We start from the raw sequence: 20,510 nt of genomic DNA on the forward strand, positions 1-20,510 counted from the left end.
ATGGGACCACAAAGAAACGTGCGTTTTGAAGCACAGAGTATGAAACTCGGAGGCCATTACTGACATCTTTTCACCATGAATCTTGCCAAAAATGCAGACCATCACTGCCTAGCCTTTGAGACATACAGAAAAAAATTCCAATAGGAAATTACTAGTTGAGAAATTTCTGAAGTCTAGCCACGCTATGCACACATATTCCACAATACTGCCATGAGAAGTATTTTTTTTATTTAACATATTGCTTTTATATTGGGTTTAACAAAAGCAGAAAGGCAAAAGTGGGTGCCCTTGAATATTAAATGGAACTTAATATGTGCTGCCTCAAAAACGGAAAAACTCCACAAGTGAGAGCAAATACCTTAAGTATCAGCATCGCCCCTAAACACACAGCTTTTAATGACTAATAGCTCGCTTTCCCATTTCTTCAAAATCAAACCAGAGTCCCAACCTCCCAAAAGTCACTAATCAATTCCACTGATCTTACCTTAAGCAAAGCACACAATCGCCATTTTTGAGGGAGAAAGAAAAAAAGTTTTACCTACTTAAGCCAGCACAGTAAGATCGTGACACTTTTTTATAGTCCTTACTTTCAAAATATTTTGGGTTTCATTCCACTTATTTGTCCATTCCTTGGTCAATTCTTGAACCTAAAAGAAAAAACATACCTATGTGATTGCTCCACAAAAAAAATTACTTTGATTTTCTTCTAGAAAGTTTCCAAACTCTTACAGATTATGGAAGAATGTACAATACTTTTTTTTTAATTAGGTAGCAATGCCTCAAAGAACCATCACCAAATATAAATCAAACAAGCTGATCTTACCCTACAACCTACATCATGGCAAAGGAAAGGATAGAAAAAAATTTGTCAAGTTGCCTAGAGTTTTTTACAGCAGTCTTTTTCAAGGTGTACTTCAATAAAAGCTGCTTCCTTGGATATTAACCAAAATTACAAGTTCAAAGATGACAACACCCCATTACATGGGTTAATTTTTCCTGATTATACTTTAGGTCCTAAGAAATCGTGATTTACTTTACTTTCTAATTAGATGTGATGATTAAATCACCTTGGAAACTGCAGTTTTCTTTTAGGAGATAATCTGCTTTTGTAGCTAATTAATAGGGTTTATAAATCTCATTCTATCTTTAAAAAAAAAAAAAAAAGGCGGCTCTTTAATTGACTCTTAGTAAAAGCAAAAACCTTTTGATAAAAATCAGCTTCTCTCCAGTCTGCGGTAACTTAGGGGAGAAAATATGCCCCATTGTCGAACACAGCACAGTTGGAAATTGCTTCTCGAAGTTAATGAAAATATTCTGCTAGTTCCATACAACTTTTTAAATGACCTTAGTGAGTGATTCATTAAGAAGTAAAGTGATACCTGATTGAGAGGTAGGAAAAAAAATGGAAAATTCTGTAAAATGAATACACTTAGGGCTAAAAGAAAGTGACCTCTGAGGGGCATAGAGGGGGACACACCCTCCCAAGGCCTTTTCCCTCCTGTCCTTCAGCATTCCTGCCTCCTACCCATCCAACAGCAGACACCATCCCAGTTCAACTGACTGGTCTTCCCACCAGTAAGTTAGCCTATTTAACCAGGTCAAAGTGAAGGCACAGAATACACTGGATTATACTCTCACTGCTAAGAGGAAGATACTTCCCACAGGCCATTAAGTAATATAAATGGAAAGGGCGAGAGTCAGCAACCTCCATGAAAGACCACGTTCCTTACTGACAAGAAACAGAGGAACTGGGGTGATGGTTTATCCAGAGCAAAACCAAAACACCTCTCACCCACCTGAATTCATTCAATGGGCATTCACTTTACCCCTCAATTTACCTCAAACAACTACAGGAGTTCTACGTTACCATTGTTTTCAATAAAATATCTTAACTAGTTGCTAATGTCAAACCTATCATGTTCTTGGAACAAACAAAAGAAACAGGACTGAGCCTCTCTAACTCTGATTTTTGCTCATTTGTACTGGTTAGGCAAGGAGGCCTTCCTTTCATCACTTGAGTGATGCCAGCCCCACAGCCTCTAAAGCAAGAAAAGTCACCGGGCTTTTTGTTTTGGAAAAGCTTTCAAAGAGGGAATATTTTTACGCCTTCTCTCCCTACAGAAGGGGAAAAGACTGGGGTGATGAATTTACTAATTTCTAATAATCAGTTAACAGACACTCTTTGGCACTTTATCTGAGAAACACAAAGCATTTAACAATAAACGCTTCGGCATTTCAACAGGTAAGTTCTCCCTGAAGAAACGCAAGCCAATTCATCCTTTTCCAATTCAATCAAATAATCTAGCTTTCAACAAATCATAAGTATGCCTTGGGTTTCTTTCACTACTGAACTTAAACCAAATAATCTTCATTTATAAAATTAATTAAAAAATGCAAAGTCTGATACCACCTCTAACAATGTGACCAGGTGATAAGGTTTGTAGCCAAGCAGATGGCAAACAATTTTAAAAGGTCGGCAAAGACTAGATGAAAATTTAGAAAATGTTATGAACAAGAGGGGCAGTCATTTCTGTCCCAGCAGGTATAATGCATTCAAATTAAAATGTTTATTGGTTTCTATTAACTTGCTAGGTATTCCTGAAAACTATTAGTAAGAAACAATTTAAGACTACATCCAGACATTTCAAAGCCCTCAAAATGAGAATCTGAAGTACTAAAATACAAAATGCCAAGAGAAAAATAGGGATTAAGAAACTAATGTTTTCACTAATGCTATTATCAGCAAATTAATCAGCATAATTATCCAGGGAAGTGTCAACAAGTTCCTAACTACAACCCAATTTACATCTTCAATATTGTGTATTCTTGAAAGAGCTTTACCAACAGAATCCAATTTTCTTTCTCAATCTGTTTTAACCATTCAGCACAGTGAACAAAATCCACTCCAAAAATGTTATTAATGCTGTTTCTCCTTTCACAGAGGGTTTATTTTTTTTTTAACATAAAGAGTATAGAAGTAGATCAGCCATGCAACTAGTTTTCAGAAAGCACCAGCACACAACCAGTGGCTTCGGCCCGGAACACCCACACCCCACCTCAAATCCCACCTCGCTTACGATGAACTAAGCATCTACTCGGAGTATTCAGCGATTCCCCAAGTGCTGCACTTCCCTCTGGAAAGTAAAAGGATGACAAAAAGCTCCACGCGGGTCGTGGTAAGGCTATGGGGACCACCACTGTGAACACAGCCTCCCTCTCCCGAAGGCCGGGGCTGCCGCACCGCCGTGTGGGACAGCCCACGTGTGAATCTCAGTTGCTGTTAACCATCGTGTGCCAGACAAATCCCATTTATTAAGTCACAGAGAACATGAGATGCACAGGAAGTCAACTGCTGTGCTTCTTTAAAAATGGGGTGAGGGCAGGCGGAGTGTTAAGTGTCATATAGAAACAAAATGAGTCTCAAACAGCAAGTACTAAAAAGTATGCACTTAAAATAGTGAAAGCTATGATTTTCTCAAAAAAATAACGAGTCAAGGTATCACTTACTCTGGCTTCATTCTGCTGAAGTTTCTCCTCCATGCTTAAGGCTGTGGGAGAGTCCAAGAGGGCAATCTACAATGTAAACCAAAAAAGACAGCAGCAATTAGTGAACATCAGTAATGGAGAGGAAGGACCCAGCCATGACATTGTAAATTATCAGAACTTGCCAAATAAACTATCAAACAGAGGTAAAAAGTATTGTCCCACACCCCCCCCCCACAAAGTGTCAATCATCACTAAATCTTTAACCCATGGGTTTCATTTCTCATAATATCCAAAACCACGGCATCCTGGTAAAACTACATTTGCAACACAAATCAGCAAAGGGAAGGAAAAAGAAAAACGTGTAACATACTGACATTTTATCAAAATCAAACACAGTCTAAGTCCCTAGATCCTGAAGGATTCGTCTGTTTTGAACGTATACAAAGTACACATTCAAAAAGAAAGAAGCGTAAGTCTTGCTCAACCACAGGCTTCTGAGATTCACCCACATTGACACGTGCAAATGAAACTCCTTTATCATCACTGCTGGATCACATCCTGCGTACAGCATGACTACACCACAACCTGTGTGTCCATTTCCCTATCCGTGCTGCGAAGGTATAAAGACTGACATGAGAATGATAAACATCAAATTCAGGTTCGCCCTGGGGGGACAACGCAGGCAGAGACGGGAGAGGCAAACACAACCAGGCGGGGCGCACGGGGGCTCCAACTGCATTTGTAACTCATAACCTGAGAGGCAGGGACACGGGGCTCCCGACAATGTCACCAGAAAGAAAAAAAGGAAGGGGGTCTCCCTCCCTCCCCACCCCATAGGCAACCTCTCTTAGCCAATTTGCTATGTAAATGTGCAGTTATTCTGGGCATATGCGAGCATGTTTGTATTGTTTTTCTAAACATCAACAGCATGAACACTATTCTGAATATTGCCTTTTTCACTTCACAAACTATCTTGGGGAAAATTCAGTACAAGTCAGTCCACTTCATTCTTTCTAACAATTCCAATTCCACTGTAGAATACTCCATTGTGTGGCTATGCTACAATTTATGTCCGTACATTCCTTTTAATGGGCATGCAGTTTTTTCTCATCTTCTGCTTTACCAGCGAAGCTACAGTGACCATCTTACACCAGTTGCCTACAGTATGTGTGGCTGTGTATCAAGAGAGTAAACTCGGGCTTCCCTGGTGGCGCAGTGGTTAAGAATCTGCCTGCCAATGCAGGGGACACGGGTTTGAGCCCTGGTCTGGGAGGATCCCACATGCCGCGGAGCAACTAAGCCCATGAGCCACAACTACTGAGCCTGCACGTCTGGAGCCTGTGCTCCGCAATGGGAGAGGCCGTGACAGTGAGAGGCCCACGCACAGCGATGAAGAGTGGCCCCCACTCGCCGCAACTGGAGAAAGCCCTTGCACAGAAACGAAGACCCAACACAGCCAAAAATAAATAAGTAAATAAATATATTTATTAAAAAAAAAAAAAAAAAAAAACGCTGGAGATATTGGGTTCTGAATAAGTTACTCTCCTAACTGGAGTAATAAGAAACAAATTGTAATTGTTATAAAAAAAAAAAAAGAGAGCAAACTCCTAGAAGGGCATGTGTGAGTCATCTATATGTATGATTTTTTTTTTAATTGCCAAGGTGTCCTTCGCAGAGGCTGTCACATTTTTTTCATTATTATTTACTTTTCAATTTCTATTCAAACAAATATAACCCATGAGGTGGTCATCTCAGGCTCAGTTAAACATTCAGACTCACAAGACACGGTAGGCCACGCTTGGCACCTGTCTGCTGGGCAGAAAGCAGAGCTGCGGCAGGAAGGGCAGGGTCCCAGCCGAGCCCAGGAGCTACTGCCTTTGACCCTCCTGAGGGGTCCAGATTCAAACGGGCACATGGTGCCCACCTTGGCTGAGAAGCCCAGGCCCCACAGGAGGCAGCGTCTCTTGTAACAACACCAGAGGCACAACCTCCAGGACCCACCAGGGACAAACCCAGTAACAAGAGTCATCACCCACGGGGAAACCCCGAGCTCCCGTTTCTCACAGGGGTTTACAAACAGTTCATCCTCATGCAGCTGCAATTCACCTGTTAGGGGTCACTGTTATCACTAGAGATGCTGTCTGGTGATGAAGCTGGCATCCCACTTTTACCTGGTTTACAGAGAAGGAGGCCAGCTAGTTAATAAGCCTTAGTAAAGGAAAGTCATCCTGAGTGAAGGAAACGAGCTGCGTTAACTCATCACCACAATGCATCCCTGCCCCTCTGCACCTCGAGGGTCATCTTGTACACAGATGGTACTCAATAAATGCTTTCCACTGAAGAAGTACCGGTGGCAGGTGTTATTATGGCTGCATTGCTTATGAGATGGTTGACAATTTTCAAAACAATCAGTAACCCCTTTATAACATGGCTAATTGTACAGACACCGCTGTTAGGGTTTTTCGTCTATAATCAGAGCCGAAACATTCTGACCATTATCATCAACTCAGGAGACAATCACTGACTAAATGTATGCATATAGGCTACTGTTTGGGGGCACGTGCAAAGAAAGACCTACCTGAGTCCTTTTAAAAGACATCTTTGGTAACACTAAACCATTTCCAATTAAATTATTCCTTGCAAGGTGTCTGTTTAGAAGACAAATGTTCAGGATTCAATAATACTCAGATTAAGTTCCCGTGTTAAACCAAGAGGAAAACTGCATCAGAACTTGAGCAGCATCAACGCCACCAACAGGCAGCCACCTCACGTCTCCCACCTGTGCCCACACACGGGGCGATCAAGTGTTTTATCTCTGCCCAGCTGATGCGTGGAAAGGACATCTCCTTGAGGCATAACGTCCACGCAGTAAAAGACAGAGCTTGATGATGCTCTCCGTATCTACGGGCATGTATATACTCATTGCTTCAGATCTGCACTGACCGTATCGCAAATGACAGTAAGCACACGTTCACATGTTTAGAAGCCATTTCGAACTCTCTTTTCTAGGAACTATGCTCATATTCTTTGTTCATTTTACTGTCAGGTTGTGGTCTTTTTTTTTTTTTTAATAGAAGCTCTTTTCATAATAAGGAAAGTAGTCTTTTGTTGCATGGGTCGGCAATCTTTTCTCCTGGTTTGTACTGATTAGAGCAAATTTCCATGATGTCGTGTAAATGTGCTATGTCCTCACTTATTTTTGTCCCGGTGGGCACTCACGGAATGAGACAGAGAAGTTAACGTTCCCCATGGCGATTGTGTGGTCTCCTGCCATTTCCTACGATCGTGTTGGTTTTTTTTTTTTTTTTATGAAAGCTGACTTCCTATTTGATTTTAATTATGAATTGCACACTCTGTCATGATAAAGTGCTTTTTCTAAGGCTCACATCATGCTGTTTCTGCACTGCTCTCTTTCCCCTTGAATTACCTGGTAGGCCTTTGCCCATTCTCACACACACCATATCACCTGGTTTTACTGTGACCCTCTCTGAGATGTGTCTATCTTCAAAGTTTACACGTAATGACATTTCTATTATCCTGCTATTATTTAAAGTTTATCTGCGACTCCGGCTACACAATGAGAAATCCATCATCCTTCCACCTCCTCTTACTCACTGTGGTCTTTGTTTCCTGGACTGTTCTTGCTTATTTCATTTCTAATATTGTTTAATTTTCTTGATATCTTCAGATACATTCAAGAGGGAAGAGTTAACATTTTCTCTCTGCCAAATTCAAAGCAGCAGTCTGCTTTGAAATACAGCAAAAGAGGACATGTGAAAAGACAAGATATCCAAATACTCGACTTCATGAATCATCTGAAGAGTGCAAACTAGTCTTCTGTGATACCATGATGCTCCAACAGAGTGGCTACGGTGAAAAACAGACAATACCAAGTACTGGCAAGGACCTGCAGCAACTAGAACCGGCATTTTCATATACTAATATAAGTTGGTATAACAACTTTTAAACATTATTTGGCAGTATCTACTAAAACCGAACATAATGTACCCCTTCTGACACACCAACTCCACTCTGAGGTATAAACCTAACAGAAATGCATCTGGACGTTCTTGAAAAGACAGGCAGAAGAAAGTCCAAAGCAGCACTAATAGCCCCAAAAAGCCCATCAAAAATAGAACAGATGAGTTGGGACATACTTGTATGGTGGAATACAATACAGCAATGATCATAAGTGGATCTACAACTCCATGTACCAACGTGGATGAATCACACAAACGGTCTCAGATGTAACTTGTTCACTATTATTCACGGCACGGCACACTCCCACCGGCCCATGCAAGGCCCTTCAAATTGTCATTGTTCTCACTTTCCCTTTTTTTCCCCCCTCTGTCCTGCAACCCTGCTGCCTGTACCCTGTCACCTCCCCAGCCCTCATCATGGGCCAGCACCCTAGTACATCTGCAACCCTTGGGTTTCCTATGCCTATCTGTTCTTTTGGTTTTGGGGGTTTTTTTAAATACACCAAAAATATTTTGATTCAAAATTTTTTATACTCAGCAGCTCAAAATTTTTTATATACAACAGAAACAGAGATGACAAATTCTATGAGGCTTCATATTCAACTAAATTCCAACTCATTAAAATTGGTTTTCTTTTACTTTAAAAAAAATTATCATACAGCAAAATTGACTTTTTGGTATACAATGCAATGAATTTTCACACAGGTCTAGATTCACGCAGCCACCACTACAATCAGAACACAAAACAGTTCTCCCAGTCCAGAAACCTCCCTCCGTGCTCTTTTTGCTGTCACAACCTCTTCCCACCCCTAACTTCTGAAAACTCCTGATCTGTCCACTATCCCTAAGCTTTATGAGAACGTCACATAAATGGATCTTTTGACATTGGCTTCTTTCTCTCAGCATAATGCCTTTGAGATTCATCCAACTTACTGGTGTATCAATAGCAGTTCTTTCATTTTTATCGCTCACTTATTCCATGGTATGGATATACCACAGTTTATTTACTCATTCACTGCTGGAGGGCCATTTGGATTGTTTCCAGAGTGTGACATTTCTGTGTGAACTGAAAATTTCACTTTTCTAGTGTAAACACCCAAGAGAGGGACTGATGGGTCATATGGTGAGTGTATATCTACTTGGTAAGAAACGGCCAAAACTGTTCTCCAGAGTGGCTGCACCATTTCGCACTCCCGGCAGCAATGTATATTTGCTCTCCAACCCCATCAGCAGTTTGCCAAGTGTGAGTGCGTTTTTAATTTTAGCCATTCTCATAGGTGTGTAATGGTGTTTCATTGTGGTTTTAATTTTCATTTCCTTAATGACTAGCAGTGATGAACATCACTTTTTTTTGCATTGGTTTCTTTTTTTTTTCCGAATTTTATTTATTTTTTTATACAGCAGGTTCTTACTAGTTATCCATTTTATACATATTAGTGAATACATGTCAATCCCAATCTCCCAATTCATCACAGCACCACCATCACCCCCCGGCCGCTTTCCCCACTTGTTGTCCATACGTTTGTTCTCTACATCTGTGTCTCAATTTCTGCCCTGCAAACTGGTTCATCTGTACCATTTTTCTAGGTTCCACATGTATGCGTTAATATACGATATTTGTTTTTCCCTTTCTGACTTACTTCACTCTGTGTGACAGTCTCTAGATCCATCCACGTCTCTACAAATGACGCAATTTCGTTGTTTTATGGCTGAGTAATACTCCATTGTATATATGTACCACATCTTTATCCATTCGTCTGTCGATGGGCATTTAGGTTGCTTCCATGACCTGGCTATTGTAAATAGTTCTGCAATGAACACTGGGGTGCATGTGTCTTTTTGAATTATGGTTTTCCCTGGGTATATGCCCAGTAGTGAGATTGCTGGGATATATGGTACTTCTATTTTTAGTTTTTTAAGGAACATCCATACTGTTCTCCATAGTGGCTGTATCAATTTACATTCCCACCAACAGTGCAAGAGGGTTCCCTTTTCTCCACACCCTCTCCAGCATTTGTTGTTTGTAGATTTTCTGATGATGCCCATTCTAACTGGTGTGAGGTGATACCTCATTGTAGTCTTGATTTGCATTTATCTAAAAATTAGTGATGTTGAGCAGCTTTTCATGTGCTTCTTGGCCATCTGTATGTCTTCTTTGGAGAAATGTCTATTTAGGTCTTCTGCCCATTTTTTGATTGGGTTGTTTTTTTTTTAATTTGAGCTGCATGAGCTGTTTATATATTTTGGAGATTAATCCTTTGTCCACTGATTCCTTTGCAAATATTTTCTCCCATTCTGAGGGTTGTCATTTCGTCTTGTTTGTAGTTTCCTTTGCTTTGCAAAAGATTTTAAGTTTCAGTAGGTCCCATTTGTTTATTTTTGTTTTTATTTCCATTACTCTAGGAGGTGGATCAAGAAAGATCTTGCTGTGATTTATGTCAGAGTGTTCTTCCTATGTTTACCTCTAAGAGTTTTATACTGTCTGGTCTTACATTTAGGTGTCTAATCCATTTTGAGTTTATTTTTGTGTACGGTGTTAGGGAGTGTTCTAATTTCATTCTTTTACATGTAGCTGTCCAGTTCTCCCAGCACCACTTACTGAAGAGACTGTCTTTTCTCCATTGTATATCTGTGCCTCCTTAGTCATAGATTAGTTGACCACAGGTGTGTGGGTTTATCTCTGGGCTTTCTATCCTGTTCCATTGATCTATATCTGTTTTTGTGCCAGTGCCACATTGTCTTGATTACTGTAGCTTTGTAGTATAGTCTGAAGTCAGGGAGACTGATTGCTCCAGCCCCGTTTTTTTCCCTCAAGACTGCTTTGGCTATTCGGGGTCTTTCGTGTCTCCATACAAATTTTAAGATTCTTTGTTCTAGTTCTGTAAAAAATGCCATTGGTAATTTGATAGGGATTGCATTGAATCTACAGATTGCTTTGGATAATATAATCACTTTCACAATATTGATTCTTCCAATCCAAGAACATGGTATATCTCTCCATCTGTTGGTATCATCTTTAATTTCTTTTGTCAGTGTCTTATAGTTTTCTGCATACAGGTCATTTGTCTCCCTAGGTAGGTTTATTCCTAGGTATTTTATTCTTTTTGTTGCAATGGTAAATGGGAGTGTTTCCTTAATTTCTCTTTCAGATTTTTCATCATTAGTGTATAGGAATGCAAGAGACTTCTGTGCATTAATTTTGTATCCTGAAACTTTACCAAATTCACTGATTAGCTCTAGTAGTTTTCTGGTGGCATCTTTAGGATTCTCTATGTATAGTATCATGTTATCTGCAAACAGTGACAGTTTTACTTCTTCTTTTCCAATTTGGATTCCTTTTATTTCTTTTTCTTCTCTGACTGCCATGGCTAGGACTTCCAAAACTATGTTGAATAACAGTGGTGAGAGTGGACATCCTTGTCTTGTTCCTGATCTTAGAGGAAATGCTTTCAGTTTTTCACCACTGAGAATGATGTTTGCTCTGGGTTTGTTATATATGGCCTTTATTATGTTGAGGTAGGTTCCCTCTATGCCCACTTTCTGGAGAGTTTATCATAAATGGGTGTTAAATTTTGTCAAAGCTTTTTCTGCATCTATTGAGATGATCATATGGTTTTCATTCTTCAATTTGTTAATATGGTGTATCACATTGATTGATTTGCATATATTGAAGAATCCTTGCATCCCTGGGATAAATCCCACTTGATCATGGTGTATGATCCTTTTAATGTGTTGTTGGAATCTGTTTGCTAGTATTTTGTTGAGGATTTTTGCATCTATATTCATCAGTGATATTGGTAATTCTCTTTTTTTGTAGTCTTCGTCTGGTTTTGGTATCAGGGTGATGGTGGCCTCATAGAATGAGTTTGGGAGTGTCCTTCCTCTGCAATTTTTTGGAAGAGTTTGAGAAGGATGGTGTTAGCTCTTCTCTAAATGTCTGATAGAATTCACCTGTGAAGCCATCTGGTCCTGGACTTTTGTTTGTTGGAAGATTTTTAATCACAGTTTCAATTTCATTACTTGTGATTGGTCTGTTCATATTTTCTATTTCTTCCTGGTTAAGTCCTGGAAGGTTATACCTTTCTCAGAATTTGTCCATTTCTTCCAGGTTGTCCATTTTATTGGTATAGAGTTGCTTGTAGTAGTCTCTTGGGATGCTTTGTATTTCTGTGGTATCTGTTGTAACTTCTCCTTTTTCATTTCTAATTTTATTGATTTGAGTCTTCTCTGGGAGGGCTCACGCCAAGGAGTACTTCCCAGAATTTCTGCTGCCAGTGTCCTTGTCCTCACCATGAGACACAGCCACCCCCCAACCTGTGCAGGAGACCCTCCAACACTAGCAGGTAGGTCTGGTTCAGTCTGCTATGGGGTCACTGCTCCTTCCCCTGGGTCCCGATGTGCACACTACTTTGTGTGTGCTCTCCAAGAGTGGAGTCTCTGTTTCCCCCAGTCCTATCGAAGTCCTGCAAAAATCCCACTAACCTTCAAAGTCTGATTCTCTAGGAATTCCTCCTCCCGTTGCCGGACCCCCAGGTTGGGAAGCCTGACGTGGGGCTCAGAACCTTCACTCCAGTGGGTGGACTTCTGTGGTATAAGTGTTCTCCAGTCTGTGAGTCACCCACCCAGCAGTTATGGGATTTGATTTTATTGTGATTGTGCCTCTCGTACCATCTCACTGTGGCTTCTCCTTTGTCTTTGGATGTGGGGTATCTTTTTTGGTAAATTCCAGTGTCTTCCTGTCGATGATTGTTCAGCAGTTAGTTGTGATTCTGGTGCTCCGGCAAGAGGGAGTGAGAGCACGTCCTCTACTCCGCCATCTTGAACCAATCTCCCTGCCTATGTATTTAAATTCCATAAATTTGATCTTATGTAAAAGTGAGAGCAAGAGTATATACGACATGATTACATTTATATAAAGAACAAAAATAGGCAAAACTGAAAACCAACCTCTGCCTTAAGAAGTCAGGATAGAGGTTACCCTTGAGGGGAAGGGCAGGCAGTACTGGGAAAGGAACATGAAGAGGAGTTTCTAGGGCGCTGGTAACGTTCTGTTTCTTGATGGAATGCAGGTCAGATGGGTGAATGCAGCTTGTGAAAATTCACTGATACGTATACTTATAATATGTATAATTCTTCAATGAAGAGTTCACATGTATGTATATATACATATATGTGTAAGTATAAACCACTACATATATATCTGTATGTCTGTAATCTATGTAGTAGGAGAAGCAAATACGTGTCAGAATCTTTTGCCGTACTTAAATTGTGCTTTGAAACTCTGATACACATGGCATTCTGCATGGGCAAATAAAATTATTAAAAGTAGGAGCATTTATTTGCCTGTACTTAAACAAATAACCCCAAAATAGAACTCTGATATGAGTAGCATTTTCAATGAATCATGGCAGCATCTGGAATAGGATACTGTGGGAATAGAGCAATGTCACCAGAAAAATTTACACTTAAGGACACCTGCTGGACTTTCCTTGTGGTACAGTGGTTAAGAATCCACCTGCCAATGCAGGGGACACGAGTTCGAGCCCTGGTCCGGGAAGATCCCACATGCCGCGGAGCAACTAAGCCCGTGCGCCACAACTACTGAGCCTGAGCTCTAGAGCCCACACACCTAGAAGTCCGTGCTCCGCAACAAGAGGAGCCACCACAATGAGAAGCCCACGCACCGCAATGAAGAGTAGCCCCCGCTCACCGCAACTAGAGAAAGCCCACGCGCAGCAACAAAGACCCAACGCAGCCGAAAATAAATAAATAAATTTGTTTTTTTTTTTAATTAAAATTTAAAAAAAAAAAGAATAAAGTTTGAACAGGGAAAAAAATAAATCAATAAATAGAATTTAAAAATAAATAAATGAAAAGGGCTCCTTGATTCTCTCTCACAACAGTATCCAAACCTAACAGCACGGGACCACAATATGAGCACAGAATGCAGCTCGGTACGTGCACCATGCAGATTATACGGAAGTTTTCTGTGAAAAACACAAAAGGACAAGGCTCCTTCACGAAAACCCCAAGAGATCCTGAAGTGAGGCAGTTTCAACAATCAAGCAAAGGCCCAGGGAAATCGCCGGAGCCAGACCACAGGGATGTCACATGTGTCCCTGTATCACCATAACCACTTCTGTAATGGGCGATACAAAACAGAGATTCAGGAAGGTGCTCAAACGAGTCTTTCGTTCTGTTAAAATACATTTTCAAGTCATAAAATGCTTGGGTAGAATCTTAAACATTACTCAAGCCCCTCGATTTCCTTCCACTAATGGAGATTATGCTGCTAATCCTACTGCATGCTAAATTTCCATCCATAATTGATAACTATTAGATAGTTAATCATTTTGGGTTTAGTAGATAAAATCCTACACACGGAGCACATAATGAATGCAAAGGCCAACGGGAGCGTGCTGCAAAGGAGAGGCCGGCTAACTCGTTCAAAGCTTTACTTAGCACTTATTTACTCAAATCAATACAACCAGGGAGATAAGTGCCTCGTTAAGATCCAGAAATTGGTGCCATTACTCAAAGAAAATTACCCATAAGTCTCAGAAAAAGCCAACCTGATTCCCTTGAGCAAGCAGCATTTTCAGCCTGGCTATTTCGGCTCGAAGCTCACGGATGAGCTTGACGTTGGCGTCCTCGTTAATGGTAGGCTTGTTGATAATGTTTTTGGCTCTATTTGCATAGCGAAGAGTACTTAGGGTTTCTCCGTAATTGACATCAGCAGGTGAAATGGCTGTGAAGAATGAATTCAAAAAGTAATTTATCCGGCGCTCCGTTTCATTTCACACAAAGTTGGTTTGTAATTTAAAAGTCAGATTAACCCCAGGTCATTGGATAGACTAAATATTCATTGCCACAGTCGTGAATATTAAAAATTATCTAGGACTCATAGGAAAAGTGCTCACTATACCAAATTAAATGCCATTTCGCTCTTTTTAAGTTTAGAATCAGCCATCTAACCAAATCTCCTCTGCAGCTGAGGGAGTTTTCTCCATTGAAAATATAAGAAGAGGATTTCAAAACTATGTACGCTTCCAGTGTAAAGTAGAAATTTAAATCCTTTTAAAAGTTCTGGCAAAACCTACTACCTGTAAAACTCCAGAGCACGATAATTTTTGAAAAGAGTCAGTAGGTCAGCTAATTCTTTTCTGCCTAAAGCTCTGGTTAATCAATCACACCCCAACCCCGACAAACTTCAGGGCTTAAGTGACTACACAACGGCGTCTGGGGTGCACACCCCCAGGTAGAGCCCTTGCCTCCACAGGGACTCCATGGCACGAGTGTAGGGAGACACGGGGACGTGGAAAGGTGTCGGGGTCGGGGGGCGGTTAGGAGGGAAAGCGTTTCTGAGTTCTCCTCAACAGTTACCTCCCCTTTGCACATTTTTTTCCTCTTTTCTGCTTCTTCCTATTAATCAGTGAAAAGATAGACATATATTACTGTTATTATTTGCTAGATTTACTGGGCTTTTTCCTCTCGATTCTTAATTTTAAGTTCCATATTTTCTGCTTTGAAATAGAAAAAAACAAAGTGGGGTTATTTTTACTCTATGTCCCTACAATGATTTTCTCCCACGAGTTAGCAGAGTTAGAAGTTTCTGTCCTGTTCTTTAAGCAAAGCTAAGAATCATTCCGCATGGACGTCGGCTTGCATAACCAAGAACATGGCAAGTTAATGTAACTAGGAAGAGGGAAAAAGAGTCAATAATACAATACTGTAGACTGGATCACAGTAGGTGCTTTTCTTCAGAACAGAAAAACTTTTTTTTTTTTTAATAAAAAGGTGCTATTTCCTAATGAGACACTTTAAACTTCAGTAGTTACAGTTAATTCACACGAAACACTGTATGCTGAAGAAAAAGAACTTAAAATTCTTACTGGCAATCATGATAGTTTTAGAGTTTCCTCCAAGGCTATCTTTTAACAACCAAGTCAAAACAGAATCCCTGTAAGGCACAAACACTTGCTTCTTCTTTACAAGAGGGTTTGCTGCATCCTGAGATAAATCAGCTGTAGGGAGAAAAAGAAAAGGGGGGAAAAGTTAAAGACAATCATGAAAGATTTTTTCCTCTAATTCGGCTTCAAAAAACCTTGAGGCTATTACTCCGGTTTGTGACACAAACATTAAACCTAAGTGCTCCGCGCTACTATGACACCACCAAGAACGAGAAGAGGCAGCAGACAAGCATGAACCCACCTAAGGCAGAAATGACATTTCCCAGGGTCACGAGGGATTTGTTGATGTTCCCCCCTTCCTTCAGCCGGACCCCAGTGGCACCAGTGGCATCTGCCCGCTCACTTCCGGCAAGATCGACTAAGTGGATCTTACTCACGGTTTCACATGGCATTTCAGAATCAAATTTTGCCTGTGGTGAAACATAAAAGCAAAGTGGAAGAGGTATAAAGAGCCCCAATGTTTATATAACATTTTTTATATGTTTTATGTGTTTATAACACAAATTCTAATTATTTTCCACTCCTCACTGTGATCTCTCAGGGTAGATTTTTTTTTTTTAATTTTGTGGTTTCATTGGCCTTCTTCCTGATTACAAAAATTAAATTGAATACAATAGAAGCCTACCATATGTGATTCCTAAACTTTCTGAAGAACTACAGATTCCATTACCCAAATCACTGTCATTCTCAAAAGGGCTGAGTCTGACCATGGCAGAAGAGGAAACTAGGCCCTGAGGGGCATTCCACAAAGAAAAATATAAGTAAACAAATAATTAGTTTTGTTCTCATCTAAAATCTGCAACATTACAAGCACAATGGCTTTCCAAAATATGATAAATATAGACAATTATCTGAAAGATCACTCAACCATTATTCGATGTTAAAATTCGATTTGTTTCACAATTATAAAATAGTGAAAATCTTAAATTCTGTATTCCTTGATTCTGAATTCTTCCGAAATTTTACTTTCCCAAAGACTTTTAACCTACGTTTTACAGTCTGAACCAAAACGCCAAAAAGAAATTACCATATTGTGATCGAAAAGCAAGCCTCTTAGAAACTAGGGACGGCCACATCCTAATCCACATTAACCAGAAAACAGGAGGAAAAAACCAGTTAACTACAGTAAATCAAAAGAAAAGGTCTAAAGAAAGGTAAGCTTGTAGAGAATTTATCAAGAGTTGCTCCGACTGACCCTAGAGAATTTTTTCATCTTCTTTGCTCTCGGAGCCTCCTCATTAATGAAAGGTTAAGTTTTTCTATCTGATGTGTTCAATGGTTCATGCAGGCCAGGTCCTCTCCAAACTCCTAACATGTGCGAAGCACTGAGAGGACCCAACACCTTTATGTTCACCCGTTCCACCGGTCTCGGTATTAACGTATTTGCCCTGAGTCACTTACACACACGTTCAAAATGCGCTCCACCTCCAGATCATAATGAATTCCTACATTAATACTTAAAGACGTCCCTTGTCCTTTAATATCACTCTAATAATCACAAGCAGCACTGCAGGGTGAGTTCCACGGAGCCATAATGGACCACGATGAGTTACCTCGGCCTCCAGCTGCTCTGACCGGCAACCCCGTTATCTCCCACAGAGCTGGCAACAATGAAAACTTTGACTTAATTAAGCACAAAGCAAGTTTTTTAATGTCTAGAACATGGCAGAAGCCTGCTAAATATTTCTTACGGGGATACATCAGGTTGCATCTCAAATGTAACCGTGGAGAAATCAGCACACAGCAAACATTCAAGTCTAATGAACAAGAAAATGGCAGTCGGCCACCTCTGCTTCTCCTGGCTCACCACAGATCGGTCCTCAGCTGGTGCCAATCAGCAGGGAAAGCCCTCAGGGACAGAGCCAGCCCACCCCACAGCTGCCCTCACCTGCGTGAACTTGATGGTGAAGATGGCGTGAGACCTGCTGCTGACATCATTCATCCCTGTGGCGGCGGTGGTCCGATTGATGTTTCCTGCATCCATAAGCTCTTCGACATCACCGTAATTCTGTACTAAATGTTTGGATAAATCTGAAAAAAAAAAAAAAAAAAAAAGGCGAGGGGTGAAGAAATCTCCCCAGTATCTAGTAACTGGAAGAAGAAATGTACCTCTATGAAATAATACACGACTGTACAAATCTGTGGTGGTTTATAATGCAGACTCAGGAGCTGGGCTGTCTGGGGTCTAGTCCAGGCTCTGCGGCTGACTAGTGGACTTTCACGGTTATGAACAAGTCACTTAACCTCACTGAGCATCGGTCACCAATCCTGATAACGCATACCTATGGCACATGGTATTTAGGATAACTATGAGCTATCTTCATCAACCTCATTAGCACTAATCATAGCCAGGGAAATATAAACACTATCTCCAAGCAAAACACACATTCTTTTAAATCCCTTTTAAAGAAACTTTCCATTCATTTGTTGGGAAACATTCATATGGTTCTAAAATCAAAGGCTACAAAAAGTATACCGTGTAAAGGGTCTTCCCCCTCCCCCATCCAATAACCCACCCCCAACTTCCCCTTCTGTCAGGCAACCCAACATTATTAGCTTCTCCAGACCCTTCCAGAAATAACCTATATGTATACAGGCAATTACATATATATTAAGCCATCTTTTTTTCCCCTTTTATACATAGTAGCATACCATACACATTGTTTCGCATCCTGCTTTTTTCTGTGTAATAATACATTGAAGAATATTCTGTATCAGTTAAAGTGATCCTTCATTCATTCATTCTTATGGCTGCAGAGCATTCGATTCTATGCATGTACCGTAACCAACAGTCTCCTATTGAGACTATAGATGTTGTTGAGAGTTTGCTTCCAACACAAGTAACGCTGCTACAAATAATCTTGTACTTCAGTTTTTACAAATATGTGTGAATATTTCTGCAAAATAAATTCTTAAGAGGTGGAATTGCGAGATGAAAGCACATTTGAAATTTTGATGGATATCGCAAAACTGTCCTCCATAGAAGGCACTTTACACCCAGCAGTAACAAGGTATAAGACTGTCTCTCAACATTGTCTTACCAGGTTCCTTACATCTGCTGGGACAGTTAACAGATGCTAGCTTGAAGAATTTTTATTTTGCTTTTCTCTGATTATGAGGCTGAGCCTTCTTTCCTCCATTTAAAAATCATCAGTATTTCCATTTCTGTGGACAATCTAGTCACATCCTTTGTTCATTTTTCTCCTTGGTTTTGGAGCTGCCCTTATTAAGTTATAGGAGCTCTTTATATATTAGACTAAACAAGTCCTTTGTCTGAAACTTGAATTGAAAATATTCCCTCCACATTGTAAGTTGTCTTTTTACTTTGCTTCTGGTGTTTCTGCCAAGCGTAAAGTTGGTTTTCTGTTTTGTTTTGTTTCACCATTTCAAATTTAACACTTTTATTTCATGGCTTCTGGATTTTAAGTAAAAAATTTTAAAAGCCTTCCTTTCTTGAAATTTCTAGGAAAAAAAGTAATCCAGGGTTTCTTGCAGTCATTATGTCACTTTTTACATTTAAATCTTTGATCCATTTGCCATTTACCCTAGTATAAAAACTGAGCTCCGGTACCAATTTTTTTTTTTCTTCCTAGACAGCTTAATAACTCATATTACCCCAATGTTTGAATGGCAGATTTATTAGAAACTAAATCCCCATTAAGTTGCTACACCAGATTCTGGATGTTTCACCCTGCTTGATTATTCTGTCTCCTCACAAATCCAGCTTTGTAATATGTTTTAACATCTGATAAGACAGTTAAAGGGAAAACATGAAGGCACAGTTAGGCTAAAAACTATTAACAATAATAGTTATCCCACGTTCTACAGAACAAATACATATTTACGCACTTCACTTTGGGCATTAAAAAGCAAAAGTTCAATTGAAAATGTACTAAAATGCAGATGAGGACCTGTTGGTGCACCCGGTATAACCAGGTAAAAAAGACAACGGAAACAGGAACATCTTTAAATCCATGACCAGTTCTCAGCCTTCCCTCCAGCGAGACACACGGGAACGACAATAGCCACAGGAAAGCCCATCTGTGTGTGATTCTTACAGGCCAGCCTTAACTCAGCAGCCATACACAGAGGAAGTATGTAGAGCTGACTGCTCTATTCCAAAGACAGCCTTCAATCCAGCCTATTTTTAAAATAATTCGCAAGGGCCAGCCTTCACCCGTCATTCCCTGGGACATCGCTCACAAAGGACGGTGACACAACGAATGTAGCAGAACACGAAGGCCGAGAACACAGCACAGGAACCTGCAAACAATCTTCCCAAAGGCGAGAGGTCTCAGAGTCGCCCTATAATCATGTTACCATTAAGGTCAGCAAAAACACACTGCTAAAATGCAAGGCCATTTAAAGAGACAGGCTGTAGGGTTGCTTATCTTGCCTGAGAACTTGGAAAAAACAAGTTTCTGGAGTTCTTAAAGCCAGAGGAAATCTATTGGCAAGCCCCACAGAATCAGCAAATGCCCAGTGAAGTATAAACGCATTAAATGAACATCGTGCAGTGACAGCACATGCAATTTTTACTATAATGATTCCAAAAATAAATTTTTTAAATCTCGCCATTATCCTACATTTTTTTTCTCTGAAACTATTATTTTTACAAAAATTCCCAAGAAGAATAGGGCTGTGAAAACATTCACTCTTACCCTCAACATAAGGTCCTTCTTTTGGATGCTCACGGACTCTTAAATTGAAGGTTTTGGATGACTTCCGTCTAAGTAGATCTCTCACACGTTCATTATAAATTTCTAAGTAGCTAAAAATTTCAAATAGAGTTGAATTCAGTAAGATGATTTCAGACATTAATAACAACAACAATAACAGCAGCAACATACATTTTTGGGTGGTAACTATGTATCAAGTACAGCACTTTACGTGGATTATTTCATTTAATCCCTGCAATAGCCCAGAGGTAGGTACTACTATTACCTCCATTTTACAGGTTAGGCAATAGAGGCTCAGGGTGATTTAAACAACCTATCCAAGGCCTCACAGCCTCTGCGGGGTCAGGCAGCCAGGAGAACCCTTGATTGCCACGTCTGCCCCCAAACCACTGACG

The 20,510-nt window shown here is 40.2% G+C and overlaps 1 protein-coding gene across 2 annotated transcripts in view; it reads right to left on the reverse strand.

The window, feature by feature from the left end:
- The window catches only part of KIF16B (kinesin family member 16B), a 289,874-nt gene that overhangs the window by 224,291 nt on the left and 45,073 nt on the right, over positions 1 to 20,510 (reverse strand). For both annotated transcript variants that reach the window (XM_068524339.1, XM_068524338.1), the window contains exons 6-12: positions 20,098 to 20,207; positions 17,325 to 17,467; positions 15,678 to 15,846; positions 15,359 to 15,490; positions 14,039 to 14,214; positions 3,508 to 3,573; positions 588 to 647 (exon numbers count right to left, since the gene is read on the reverse strand). In XM_068524339.1, coding sequence (XP_068380440.1) covers positions 588 to 647; positions 3,508 to 3,573; positions 14,039 to 14,214; positions 15,359 to 15,490; positions 15,678 to 15,846; positions 17,325 to 17,467; positions 20,098 to 20,207 — 856 coding nt within the window. The remainder of the gene's footprint in view (positions 1 to 587; positions 648 to 3,507; positions 3,574 to 14,038; positions 14,215 to 15,358; positions 15,491 to 15,677; positions 15,847 to 17,324; positions 17,468 to 20,097; positions 20,208 to 20,510) is intronic.

Source organism: Eschrichtius robustus, chromosome 16 (assembly GCF_028021215.1).
Source record: "Eschrichtius robustus isolate mEscRob2 chromosome 16, mEscRob2.pri, whole genome shotgun sequence".
In the NCBI taxonomy this organism is placed as follows: Eukaryota; Metazoa; Chordata; class Mammalia; order Artiodactyla; family Eschrichtiidae; genus Eschrichtius; species Eschrichtius robustus.